This window comes from Ptychodera flava, chromosome 16, assembly GCF_041260155.1.
Source record: "Ptychodera flava strain L36383 chromosome 16, AS_Pfla_20210202, whole genome shotgun sequence".
Classification (NCBI taxonomy): Eukaryota; Metazoa; Hemichordata; class Enteropneusta; family Ptychoderidae; genus Ptychodera; species Ptychodera flava.
In genome coordinates, this window is record NC_091943.1 from 22,730,528 (window position 1) to 22,742,073 (window position 11,546).

Consider the following 11,546-nt stretch of genomic DNA (forward strand, 5'->3'; position numbering starts at 1 on the left):
ACTGATGACCAAAAGTGTTGTGATAACAACCGTAAACGCACCGTTACTCGTGCGATAACCTATACATAAATAATTGCTAAAGGTATAAAATTGTCACATGACCAAACTAATTCTAATAGTTACAATATGTCTGTATGCATGCATGTTAAGGTAAGTTTGCAAGCTTCTTCCTGATCTTACTCAGTACTATAGTGTACGATTCTAAGACGTTCAGTATCCAAGACAATGGGGGAAATTTGACGTTATTAATGTGACAACCGTTTACAGTGCTCTCATTAAAATAAGAGCAAGGGTTGAGATGACTGAAAGACAACCCAAAGTCTTACAGTTTTAAAGACGGCGCGGCGTGGTATTTTACTATGGATTAGATGCAACTGCCGTCAAAGTAGTAAAACTCATGATATAAAATTGACCGTGATATTTGAAAATTCGTCTTTTACTTTCAAATACTTGCTTTTTCTTCTCTTATTAACACAACCATACTTGCATAATCGTAACGCTGAAATCGTCTAGCTGTGTGTACCACAGGTAATTCCGTGGGAAATATTGGAGCAAAGTTCACCGACCAGTATCATAAAATGTTTTCTCTATCGGATTGTTAAGTTTGAATGACACACGTTGACTGTAAGGCATGAGAGAAGTATTCTTATGGTAATATTTACTTCTAGAGTAACATTAAAATCATATCTGGCAAAGTTAAATGAAAAATCCCATACAGGGACATCTGATAAGCTTCGCTTGCCTTTTGGTGGATATGATCAGTATTTTTAATCACTATGTGCCCCCATGCTCACAATGTTTTGGAATTTTGTGTGATATTCTCGGCAATTCGAGAAAATTAGGCATCAGTTATAAAAGTATTTGCTACAAGTCAAATAAAACTACCATCTTAAATACGAAATTGTTTCAGAGAGAGACAAACTAGCGGCACGATGTTTTGAATATATAAAAATACTACCAAAATAACTGATAATTGAGAACCGTAATATTACATTATTATGCAAATAAGCCATATAAGTTTGGTTTCTCATGTTCTTGTTTTCATGTATTACAATTTTCTTCGTGTACAAATAAAATGTTAATGTCAAAACACATGTAAACGCTGAGACATTTCACCGTGACCAGGGCGATTGCTACTTCTCTTCACAGACCATGAAACTTGCTGGCCGTACTACCGCCCTCTTCTTACTCACAGTATTAGTACGGGCGAATGATGAAGTCAGTACAACTAAAAAACCAAACTTCCTGATATTCTTGGTCGATGATCTCGGTATGGGCGATGTGGGTTGCTTTGGCAACGACACAATCAGAACTCCGAACATCGACCGAATAGCATCGGAAGGAGTGAAGCTGACCCACAACATGGTACCCGCACCTACTTGTACCCCTAGCCGAGCAGCTTTTCTCACTGGCAGATATCCAATTAGGGCAGGTATGTGGTTAGAGAAGACTCTATGTATTTACATGCAGCTGATATGTGACCCCGTTATCTCCAATACAAGGGGTTTATATAGTTTTGACAAGTGTTGCAAATATTCTGATTACACATAAAATTTGTACGTACATGTATGTATGTATGTATGTATGTATGGTATGTATGTGTTGGTGTATGTGTGTGGCACGACATACAAGTCTTGTTTGTGTTTTACTGTGTTTCTACTGTGTTTCTTACGGAAAACACACGAACTAAACAAAAGTCACTTAGAGAGAAAAAAGCAAATGATACCAAGAGTTGTACGTAGGAGTAAAATTATGGCCCTATAATCTTTGTACATTTGAAATGATGTACTTTCTGTTATGATTTTGATTCGATAAGGTAATGTTAAAAAATATTTGAGTCAATATTTCATTCAGGTCTTGCATCGAAGATCGTCACCACAATGTTTGGTTGTAACGCCTGTACTGGTGGTATGCCGCCATACGAAGTAACTTTCGCCGAGGTCTTGAAGGAAGTCGGATACGAAACTGCCTACCTAGGTAAAAACCCCCTCACCGAAAACGATTTTCGTCATTGTTTTTGAAAACGATATTGCGATTGTTTCTTTCGTATTTAGAAAGGATTTATTTATTTATTTATTTATTTATTTATTTATTTATTTATTTATTTATTTATTTTATGCATTTATGAATTTCAACGAAAACCAACAGGAACAAGTCCCATTTACAGGCTCCCTAGTTTTCTTTAAAAAAATTAATCCATAGAGTTAGACTTAGTTCAAGTTCGTGATTTCAACTTCTCGAGTGCATGTGAGTCCGCAAACTGAAATCTCTCCTTGCGCTCCTTTCATTTTATTCTTTTTCAGACGTCTTTCTTATTCTCGTTGTAAATACACCTTCTTTGCTTTTCATTCCTATCCGTTTTACAAGCATCAACACCCTTTGAATTTTTAGCAGATTACACTGGAACTCAAAATATGTAGTTTCACCAAATTTTCGACTTTAACTGTTTTGAAAAAGCTTTACACTCCCTATATCCGCAATGCAGGTAAGTGGCACCTTGGGATACACAGCAGTTATCAAGACTACGCCTATCTTCCGAATAACCAGGGCTTCGACTATTACTATGGCATGCCTTTAACCAACATGAACGAATGTGCCGACCCTCCCAATGGACGCAGTAGCGTAATGCACATGATGAGAATGAGCAACGCAATATACTACTTGGCCACGTTAACGGTCGTGCTGTATTCATTCGTATTCGTCTCTAAATGGTTCAACATTGTGGGATTTTGCGGTTCTCTGATCATGTTTGTATCAGTCACCCTTTTCTCTTATCTCCTGCTCAAGTACCCTGAATCTAGCCAGCGATTTCTTTGCATCCTCATGAAAAACCACGAGGTCGTTGAACAGCCGATACGTCTGGAAAACATGACGGTGCGCTTTACCAACCAAGCCACCTCCTTCATCCGAGAGAACAAAGACAAACCATTCCTCCTCATGATGGCCTACGTGAAGGTTCACACGGCTCTCTTCACAAGCAAGCAGTTTGCCGGCGTCAGCAGACACGGCCAGTACGGGGACAACGTGGAAGAAATGGATTGGAGTGTGGGTAAAATTTTGGATGCATTGGATCAAAATGGCTTAAAGGATAACACCTTTGTATACTTTACGTCTGATCATGGTGGACACATCGAAGAAGTTTCTGTAGAGAAAGGGCGGGAAGGAGAACGGGAGGGTGGCTGGAACGGAATATATAAAGGTATGCCGAACTTGTTTCCACTCTGTAGATGGTTTGCAAGGGCTTTCTGGTCTGGATCGCTGAGACGTACTCGAGATCTTGATTCGTTGAAAATGTTGACTGTCGCGAGTTCGTGTCAACTATTGCTAGAGAAGATGCCATTGCCAAAGATACAGCTTCTCACATGTCTCAGTCAATAGTATCTATTTCGCTTGCTTTAACTCATTTAAGAACCCTATAGGAATATCTCTTCCATGGTGTTAACGTGAATTCCGATGATTATCACACCGTAATTGTCCTTCACTTTTTCTGTGTCGTGTTACTGGCAGGAGGCAAATCTCAAGTGTGGAAAGGCGGTGTCCGAGTTCCAACCGTCGCTAGATATCCGCCATCAATCCCAAGCAATACGGTGATATCGGTACCAACGAGCACGATGGATATTCTGCCCACCATTGCAAAGATTGCCGGCGCCAAAGTACCAGACGATAGAATCATCGATGGGCGCGAAATGATAGGGCTGTTGTTCGGGAAGGATATGGTGGTGCATGACTTCCTCTTCATTTACTGTGGACCTTGGATTCATGGCGTCACCTTTCGTCCTGATAAAGGTAAATAATTATTTACGATAATACAATAGTATTAAAGTCATGTCTGCAATAGGGCTGCCACTTGTTTTTATCATTGCAGCCACCACTTAAACAAAATTACACATGAGATTTGAGAAATAAAAAGACAAATGCAAAACATCAGTCATCCGTTTGTTGTTGTGTAAAGTGCGCTCCTGGTCCATTAGCAGAAACTTGCCAATAAAGCCTGAGCTCGACATACAGCACTCAACATATAGCATTTGTATCTAGGACAATGTCTGATAAAATTGGCTTGATTATTTTAATGAATGCTCTGAAAAGTTGCATCAACTCCTAAAACTTGCAAGCTACCATGAAAAATAGATTTACAAGTTCATCATGACGAACAAGACAAACCCACTTCTCTTAAAGTGATGGGTGGTCGGAACTCCGCCCACAGGTTGCCAGGGATATATGCGACCCATTATACACTGTTTCTAGGGGTACCTTAGCGATTGATCATGGATGAAAGTTAAAACATGTTTGTTACAATGAATATCGTACAATTTAATGCTACAGCTCTGTTGACGTGATGTATCTAGATATCATGCGTGAAATACATTGTTTGTTAACAAGAGTTGCACACGCGCAGTTCCTACAACCCCCTCCCTTTAACAACTCGACGAAGAAATGCTTTTTCGCATGTCTTTATGTCGATGATCTGACACAACATTGACAATGAAAATTGTTCTTCAAGTCCATGGTAGTTCTCTTATTGCAGTTTTAAAAACACAACTTTACTAGTAACAGGGTTTACGCCTCCTTTTAATGATATTCGCTTGTAGCTCCGAATTTTCCTTGATAGGCAAACGCCCTTGAAATTCTTTGCCCCACTCGTATACTAATACACAGTGGTAGGGGGACTTGACAGGTATCACAATTGTATGGTAGTCACAATGTGTTCTCGTCCAATCAGGACGACGCAATTGCGTTGTTATTTTTCTGCGCCAGTAGGGATACAAGCCCAGTTACCAATAGTAGTCGGAATCACAACCAGACACTTGAAGTTGAGAACAATAACCAGTTTAATCGATACACTGCGTCGATCGATATATAAACGTACATACAGCAAAGGCGGTCCAGCGGGGAGAGAGAACCGAGCATGCGCAAAAGACGAAAGTATAAACTAATAACAAAGAGTGAGGGCGTGCTGCTGAACGCACTTCAATAACACTAATGAAATGGCGTAGCCACCTTCTCTCTTGTCCTTTTGTCTGTCAGTTTCTGTCCCCATAGAGGAGGTCTAAAGAGCGTGAAACTAGAAATTAAGCATAAAGTGCATAGAAACATGTAAACATGCACGTGAAATGAGTCATATAAGGGTCAAAAGTTTCAATACACTGAGAGCATGAACGTCAATAAAAGTAAATGGGGGCACTGGAAACATTACAGATCAGCACAAAATTCTAACTCTAAAAGTCAAGTTCATAGTCACTAAAGCGAGTGGGACGACGGCGAGTGCGGTTGGATTTCCTTGTACCCTCAGTGATGAGTGGTTGATCTGGTTGACTAGCTTCAACAGCGGCTGTACTGTCAGTGGTTTCCATGGCACTGGACACTGTTGGGTCTATGTTAAAGGTACCAGTGTCAGATTCTGTATGTGTAGTGGTTCTATCACAGACATCAGGTGTAGCACTTTCTACGTGATCAGCATTACGTGGCAATGCAATTTCCAAAGGAATGCTGGGGGGTTCAGGCACTGTGGCTGGTGGCGGACATGGTGTATCTTCATCAGAAGAGCATTTGTCCATTGCACTTTTCGTTGACATGGAGTGATCGGTCGCTGAGAATGGCACTAGGTAGCATTCTGAATGCTTAACGCGATACGATGTCTTACGGAGTTGGTTGCCGCGGAATTTGCGGATACAACACCATGGCGGGTCACTCTGGATGACCAAGTAGCGATCTCGAGAATGCGATTTGTTGCGGTCGGAGTGTAGGTATACTAGATTCCCAACTTCCAGTGTAGGGGCTAGTTGTATGCGTCCACTTGGAGCTTTGGAGGTCTCACTGGAGCGGTGGTTGGCCTTTCGGAGAGCATGTTGTTTAAGAATCAGCTGGTGATCGCTAATCGGTAACTGATCATGGGGAACTGATCTCTTTGAGTCCACATTTCACGAGCGGACAAACCTCTAGATCTGATGCGGGAGTTGACGTGTGAGAGGGCTATGGCCAGGGAGAGTGGCGTAATGGTAGAACATAGAGGGTCCTGGCGTAGAAGCTCATCCTCAATTTCTTGGATTGCTCTGTCCGCTACAGGGTTTTTGTTGCGATTCTTAGTGCGACCAATCTCTATGCTCAATCTGTGCTGACGAAGGAGGTCGTCGTTCACAAGGACAGCAAAACCTGGGGCTGGGTCAGTACGGATAACAGCATGAGGGCCGTCTAAAGGTCGGAGTTCGATGCAGAGTCTCACGAGGGCCGTGCGTAGGGTCTCATGGCGCTCATTTTCAATGAGACATGCTGACGTGAATGATGTGACGCATTCGCGGAGTACTAGGACTAACTGGCGTTCACGCTTGATTATATCAGCAGCGAAGGATATGCCGATGACTTCTGGCGGATCTGTAGTTGATTGAGTGATTATGGTATGCGGAACCTTGGTGAGCGAGGCACAGTGGTGGCATGCAGAGGAGACATGCTCAATGGATTTGTCCAAGTCCAGGGCGAAGAAGTAGCGATGTATCACACGCTTCAGCTGATGGCATGACGGGTGACCTAAGCGGATGTGAATGGCAGTCAGAAGGCCATCCAAAACTTGTCGGGGCACAACAATACGGTCACTTGGAGGGACAAATGGGTCAGTGCGAGAGACAACTAGTAATCCATCCCTGGAGATAGTAACATTGTTCAGGTAGCGTTTAACGTCCTTGATGTTGGTGAGCTTCTTTGACGGACGGGTTCCCTGAGTAAGGTGGGCGTGAGTACGACGCAAGTCTGGACAGTCGGCTTGTATGCTGAGCCAGGTTGCCCTGTTGGTAAATGGTAGCTTTACGTTACCAGAGACGATGTCCTGGACAGAGAGAGATCGTACAACCGATTCTTCGGTACGTGCGACGAATGTGCAGATTTGGCAAGTGGGAGAGTCGCAGTCTGGGGCATTACGGCTGGCGAAGTCCGAAGGGATGTTTTCACTGCCAGCAAGATGTCTCACAGAGGCCTGGTAACGGCTCACAGTAGAGAGAAAGGTTGTTACACGTGGGCTGGCCGAGAATTCACCGCGACACAACTTTTCATATGCTTGTACGCATGGCTTGCTGTCTGTGAGTATGCACGGCTTGTGGTGAGACTGTATTATATAAGGAGTGAAATGCTTGGTGGCGACTGCAATAGATAGAGCCTCAACCTCGCAGGGGAGCCAAGTAACCTGGCGACTACGAAGTTTTGCACTGAAGAATCCAGCGACGTGGAGCTTGTCGCCTCGGGAGACATATAATGTAGCACCAATTCCGCAGTCCTTCACGGCGCCATCTGTGATGATCCAAAGCTGGTCGGATGGGCGTGGCAAGGTGATGGATCGGTTTGTGGAAAGCGCAGACTGGGCAGTGCGGAAAGCTTCGCGGAGGCTGTCAGTCCACTCAATTCGGTCGCTAGACTGCTTCCCAGCAGCAGCAGCTTCCAACGCTGTAAGGAGAACTGCACAGTTAGGAATTACTCTCGCTAAGACCTTGTATGCACCTAAGAAAGAGCGGAGTCCACGTACATTCACTGGTGCAGAGCATGAAGAAAGGGGTGCAATACGGTGTTTGCTTGCACTGATTGATCCTTGGTGCCAAATCCATCCCAGGATCATGGTAGTAGCTGGGCAGATAACCGTTTTGGTGGCGGAAAGGCATAAGGCATTGGCATGTAACGCTTGTAGCAGGCGTTTCCAGTTGTCCATGAGCTCCTGTATAGAATTGCCACCACAGTATAAGTCGTCAGCTAGCTTTGCGGCGACACCTTCTGCAAGTAGGTCACCGAGGACGCGACACATGAGCTCTTCTAGTGCAGTTTCAGAGCCGGGCATGCCCATAGCACATCGTGTGTAGACGCGTATGCCGCGAAATGGAGTAGCTACACCACAATATTTAAGTGACTCTCTCGAAAGCGGTATCTGGTAGAAGGCCTTGGTGAGGTCTGTGGTGATTATGTATTTCCACTGTGCAATGTAGCGGAGAGTACCATCCACATCTGGTAAGACAGAAGGCTGGGGTTTGCTATAGCGACCCACGTCTGCAAAGGCGGTGACTAGCCTAGAGCCACCGTTTGCTTTCTTGACCAGGAACGAAGTATTTATATATTCGACGCTAACCTTCACATCTTCTGGTCGGGCAAAAACTCCCATTTCTTCAAGTTCGTCAAATTTGGTTTGTAGTTCCAACAGCTTGTCATGTGGATAGAAGGGGAGGCGCCCCTTGCGCTGTGGTGGTTGGACAGGGCCCATATTGACAACTGCTTCAAATGGACCTGACGCACCATTGTAGCCTTTGACGGTTGGGTTGAAAACTTCATCAAACTCTTGGTGTATGGAGCGGAAAGCTGTACGGTGTTCTTGTGATAGGAGATTGTCAGGGTCGAGCTTAATATGGTCTGAGTAGTTGCCTACAGTGGTTGGAGACCTGGTGGGGTGTGTCTTCATATCGGAACTGCTGTGATCTGTGACTGGGGTGAAGGTGGCACGTATCTGACAAAAGTGTTCGTTGCGCTTAAGTGTTTGTGGACTGTCAGATAAGTTGGGAACACGTAGTTTTCCAGCTACACTTGACAACAGGTCCGGTGCAGGCCATGTGTTGTTAGGCGTGGACATTTTGTCAGGACATGTGTCTAATCTGGGTTCAACTGCATAGGTTGTGTCAGCAGCCTGGAGATCAGGTGGTAATTCTACCTCGATGAAGTCACCTGGCCAAATGGTTGATGATACGGCAGGGGCCCTGAGTACATGGGCCCTGCGGACGCTGTGATTGGTTGCAGGTGTTGACCCATACGTGTATGTCATACCGTCACCAATCATGATTTGGCGCTTGGCTGGACGAACACTGATGTCATTTAGTTCCATGAAGGGAGTCCCTGCTAGTATGTCGACATCCAGATTTTCCACAACTAGGCCTTCAAATACGAAGCTGATGCTGTCGCGTGTCAATGTGAATCTAGTTTCACCTACAACTTTCAAGGGAGAGGAACCATCAGCCTGATGCGCGGATTGGGAGCTGGCTTTTATCGGCACATTCAGTTGTCTGGCTGAAGATAGGCGCATCATGTTACCAGTGGCACCACTGTCAATGATCACGCGGGCGGTTTGGTAACCATAGAAAGTGTCTAGGTAGGGTGACTGGCGGACCTGTATTCGGAGGGCAGTGTTGGTAATGCTCGTGTCTTGTAGTGAGGCTTCATCACTTGAAAGACAATCATCTTCATCACTGTTAATGTCGAATATATTGGCTACCTGTCTTGCCTTAGTCATGAACCTGCGATCTTGGTCTGGTAAGAACTCACACTCACTAAGAAAATGCTGAGCTGGTCTGCTAGCTTGCTTACACAGGGGACAGGAGCGATTTGTTCTACGGCTTCTCTGTCTGGCATTGGGAGGACCAGTAGAGCGAGTGGGAAAGTTGCCTTTATGACGGGTGGTGTTGTAACTGGATGCAGCAGTGCGCATGACAGTGGCATCTTCTGCAGTGTGTATCTCATCCAGGAGAGAAGATAACGCCTGTGAAATTTCCGGCTTAATGGAAGCTAAGGTACGGGTGCGTAATTCTGTGCCATACCGTTGTTTAACAAGTCTTGGGAGATCCTTGTGTATAAGCTGCAACCAGGTTAGAACCACAAAATTTTCCAACGACGGAGAAAGTTCTTCATCCTCTGTAATGGCATCGCCATGGTGAGTTATACCACTATCGCGATGAAGTAGGTTGTCTTCAATGAACGCAGTGAGGCGTTGGTAAAGGTCTTCAGGACGCTCATCGGGCTCAAGGTGGATTTGACAAAAATCAATGAAGTGAGCACCAGTAGACTGGAAGCCATAATGTAAGCGAATGACCTGCCAAATGCTGTCTATGGATGTTGAGTTCTTGACAATGGTACTGCGGGCTATAACAGGGCAGTAGTTGGCTATTTGGCCCAACATAAGCTCTAAAGCATTTACCTTCTGCTGGGCTGTAAGGCGTTTGTTTTCTCTGATGTGTCCACCGTCGTCTGTAAACCCTCTCAGTGGACTGGACTTCGTTTTCTTTCTCCATTGTGCGCCCTCAGCGAGGAATGGTGCAAAATTAGCATCAAGTGATAACGTATATCTGAGGTTTTGGCGCCAATTCTCGAAGGAATTAATAGTCTCTGATTTACTGAGACACCATTGCTTGGGTGCCCGCTGGAATGATGCCATGATGTACTCTGGTAACGACTACAACTTCTGTGCTATCCAGTTAATGTATACTGACCGGTTGTACACTATGTGTGTGTGTCCGACGACTAGTTGGCCAGGTTATATGGTCCAGCGACGACTATTTTGTCTTTAGGAGGCGTGTAGATTCGAAATCGCTGCCACCACGCCAGTAGGGATACAAGCCCAGTTACCAATAGTAGTCGGAATCACAACCAGACACTTGAAGTTGAGAACAATAACCAGTTTAATCGATACACTGCGTCGATCGATATATAAACGTACATACAGCAATGGCGGTCCAGCGGGGAGAGAGGACCGAGCATGCGCAAAAGACGAAAGTATAAACTAATAACAAAGAGTGAGGGCGTGCTGCTGAACGCACTTCAATAACACTAATGAAATGGCGCTGTCTGTTGTGCAGACCGTGACAAAGTGTTGTATTTCTGTCTGTTGTGTAGACGGTATTGTATACAAGATCATATTTACTACGCCGAAATGGACACCAGGAACGCAGGGCTGTTTCCACACATTGTTATGTCAATGTAGTGGTAGCTTCGTCAACCACCACGACCCACCTTTGGTATTTGATCTCACCAACGACCCTGGTGAACATCGCCCTCTACAATTCACCGAAGAAACAAAAGCACTGGTAGAGAAGGCTAGAGAGGCACGAGATAGACACGAGAATACTGTAGAGCCTGTGATCGATCAGTTTTCTCTCTTCAGGTCTGTGCTGTTCAGGCCGTGGTTGCAGCCATGTTGTAATTTCCCGTATTGCTCTTGTCAGGAGGACGATGCGCATGCGTGACATTCAAGCTGGTGAAGTCAAGCGACTGACATACCTTTTGTGGGCAGTCAAAGTGTGAAGAGTAATTTTTTCCGTAACTAATTCCTAATTCTTTTGGCCAAAAACAAAGTCTTTGATTTTAATAAACATTAATGAAATGAAGTCTGTCTGCAGTTTCTTGAGAGACGATGTAAAAGAAGATTCAAACCAACGGATTTTGGTCCATTTCACAAATTTCTTTTTTTCTTCAAAAAGTAGGACGTAGTATCAGTTATACAGCAGACTCGGTTTAAATATGATGTACATGAGTGTATTTGATGGAAGCATGGTCGACGTTAGACTGAAAGATCCGTCGCTCGAGGACGCTCCCAACCCTCCTCATCTCGTAAGAGCAGGGAGCGTACAGAGCGCCCTCGAGCGACTGATCTTTCAGTCTAAGTCGACGTCCAAAGGCAACAAATATTTATTGATATGCAAATCAAATGCACATCTATGATACATTTGCACCGGAAGGAGTCATTTATCACCAACGCAAAATATATAAATAGTTATGAAATATGAATATTATTAATAAAATCTGATTGATACTTGATC

The 11,546-nt window shown here is 44.3% G+C and overlaps 1 protein-coding gene across 1 annotated transcript; it reads left to right on the forward strand.

Moving 5' to 3' along the window:
* Positions 1–32: 32 nt before the first annotated feature.
* On the forward strand, positions 33–11,479 carry LOC139114333 (steryl-sulfatase-like). Its single transcript, XM_070675991.1, has 5 exons — positions 33–1,432; positions 1,855–1,977; positions 2,486–3,199; positions 3,508–3,786; positions 10,624–11,479. The coding sequence occupies exons 1-5, from the start codon at positions 1,153–1,155 to the stop codon at positions 10,971–10,973; spliced, it is 1,746 nt and encodes a 581-aa protein (XP_070532092.1). The 5' UTR covers positions 33–1,152; the 3' UTR covers positions 10,974–11,479.
* The last annotated feature ends 67 nt before the right edge of the window (positions 11,480–11,546 follow it).

Excerpts from the sequence above, each read along its gene's own strand:
- LOC139114333 (XM_070675991.1), top strand. The coding sequence starts at position 1,153 with ATGAAACTTGCTGGCCGTACTACCGCCCTCTTCTTACTCACAGTATTA. Across the intron at positions 3,200-3,507 it reads CTGGAACGGAATATATAAAG|GAGGCAAATCTCAAGTGTGG; the intron begins GTATGCCGAACT and ends TGTTACTGGCAG. Across the intron at positions 3,787-10,623 it reads CACCTTTCGTCCTGATAAAG|ACGGTATTGTATACAAGATC; the intron begins GTAAATAATTAT and ends TCTGTTGTGTAG.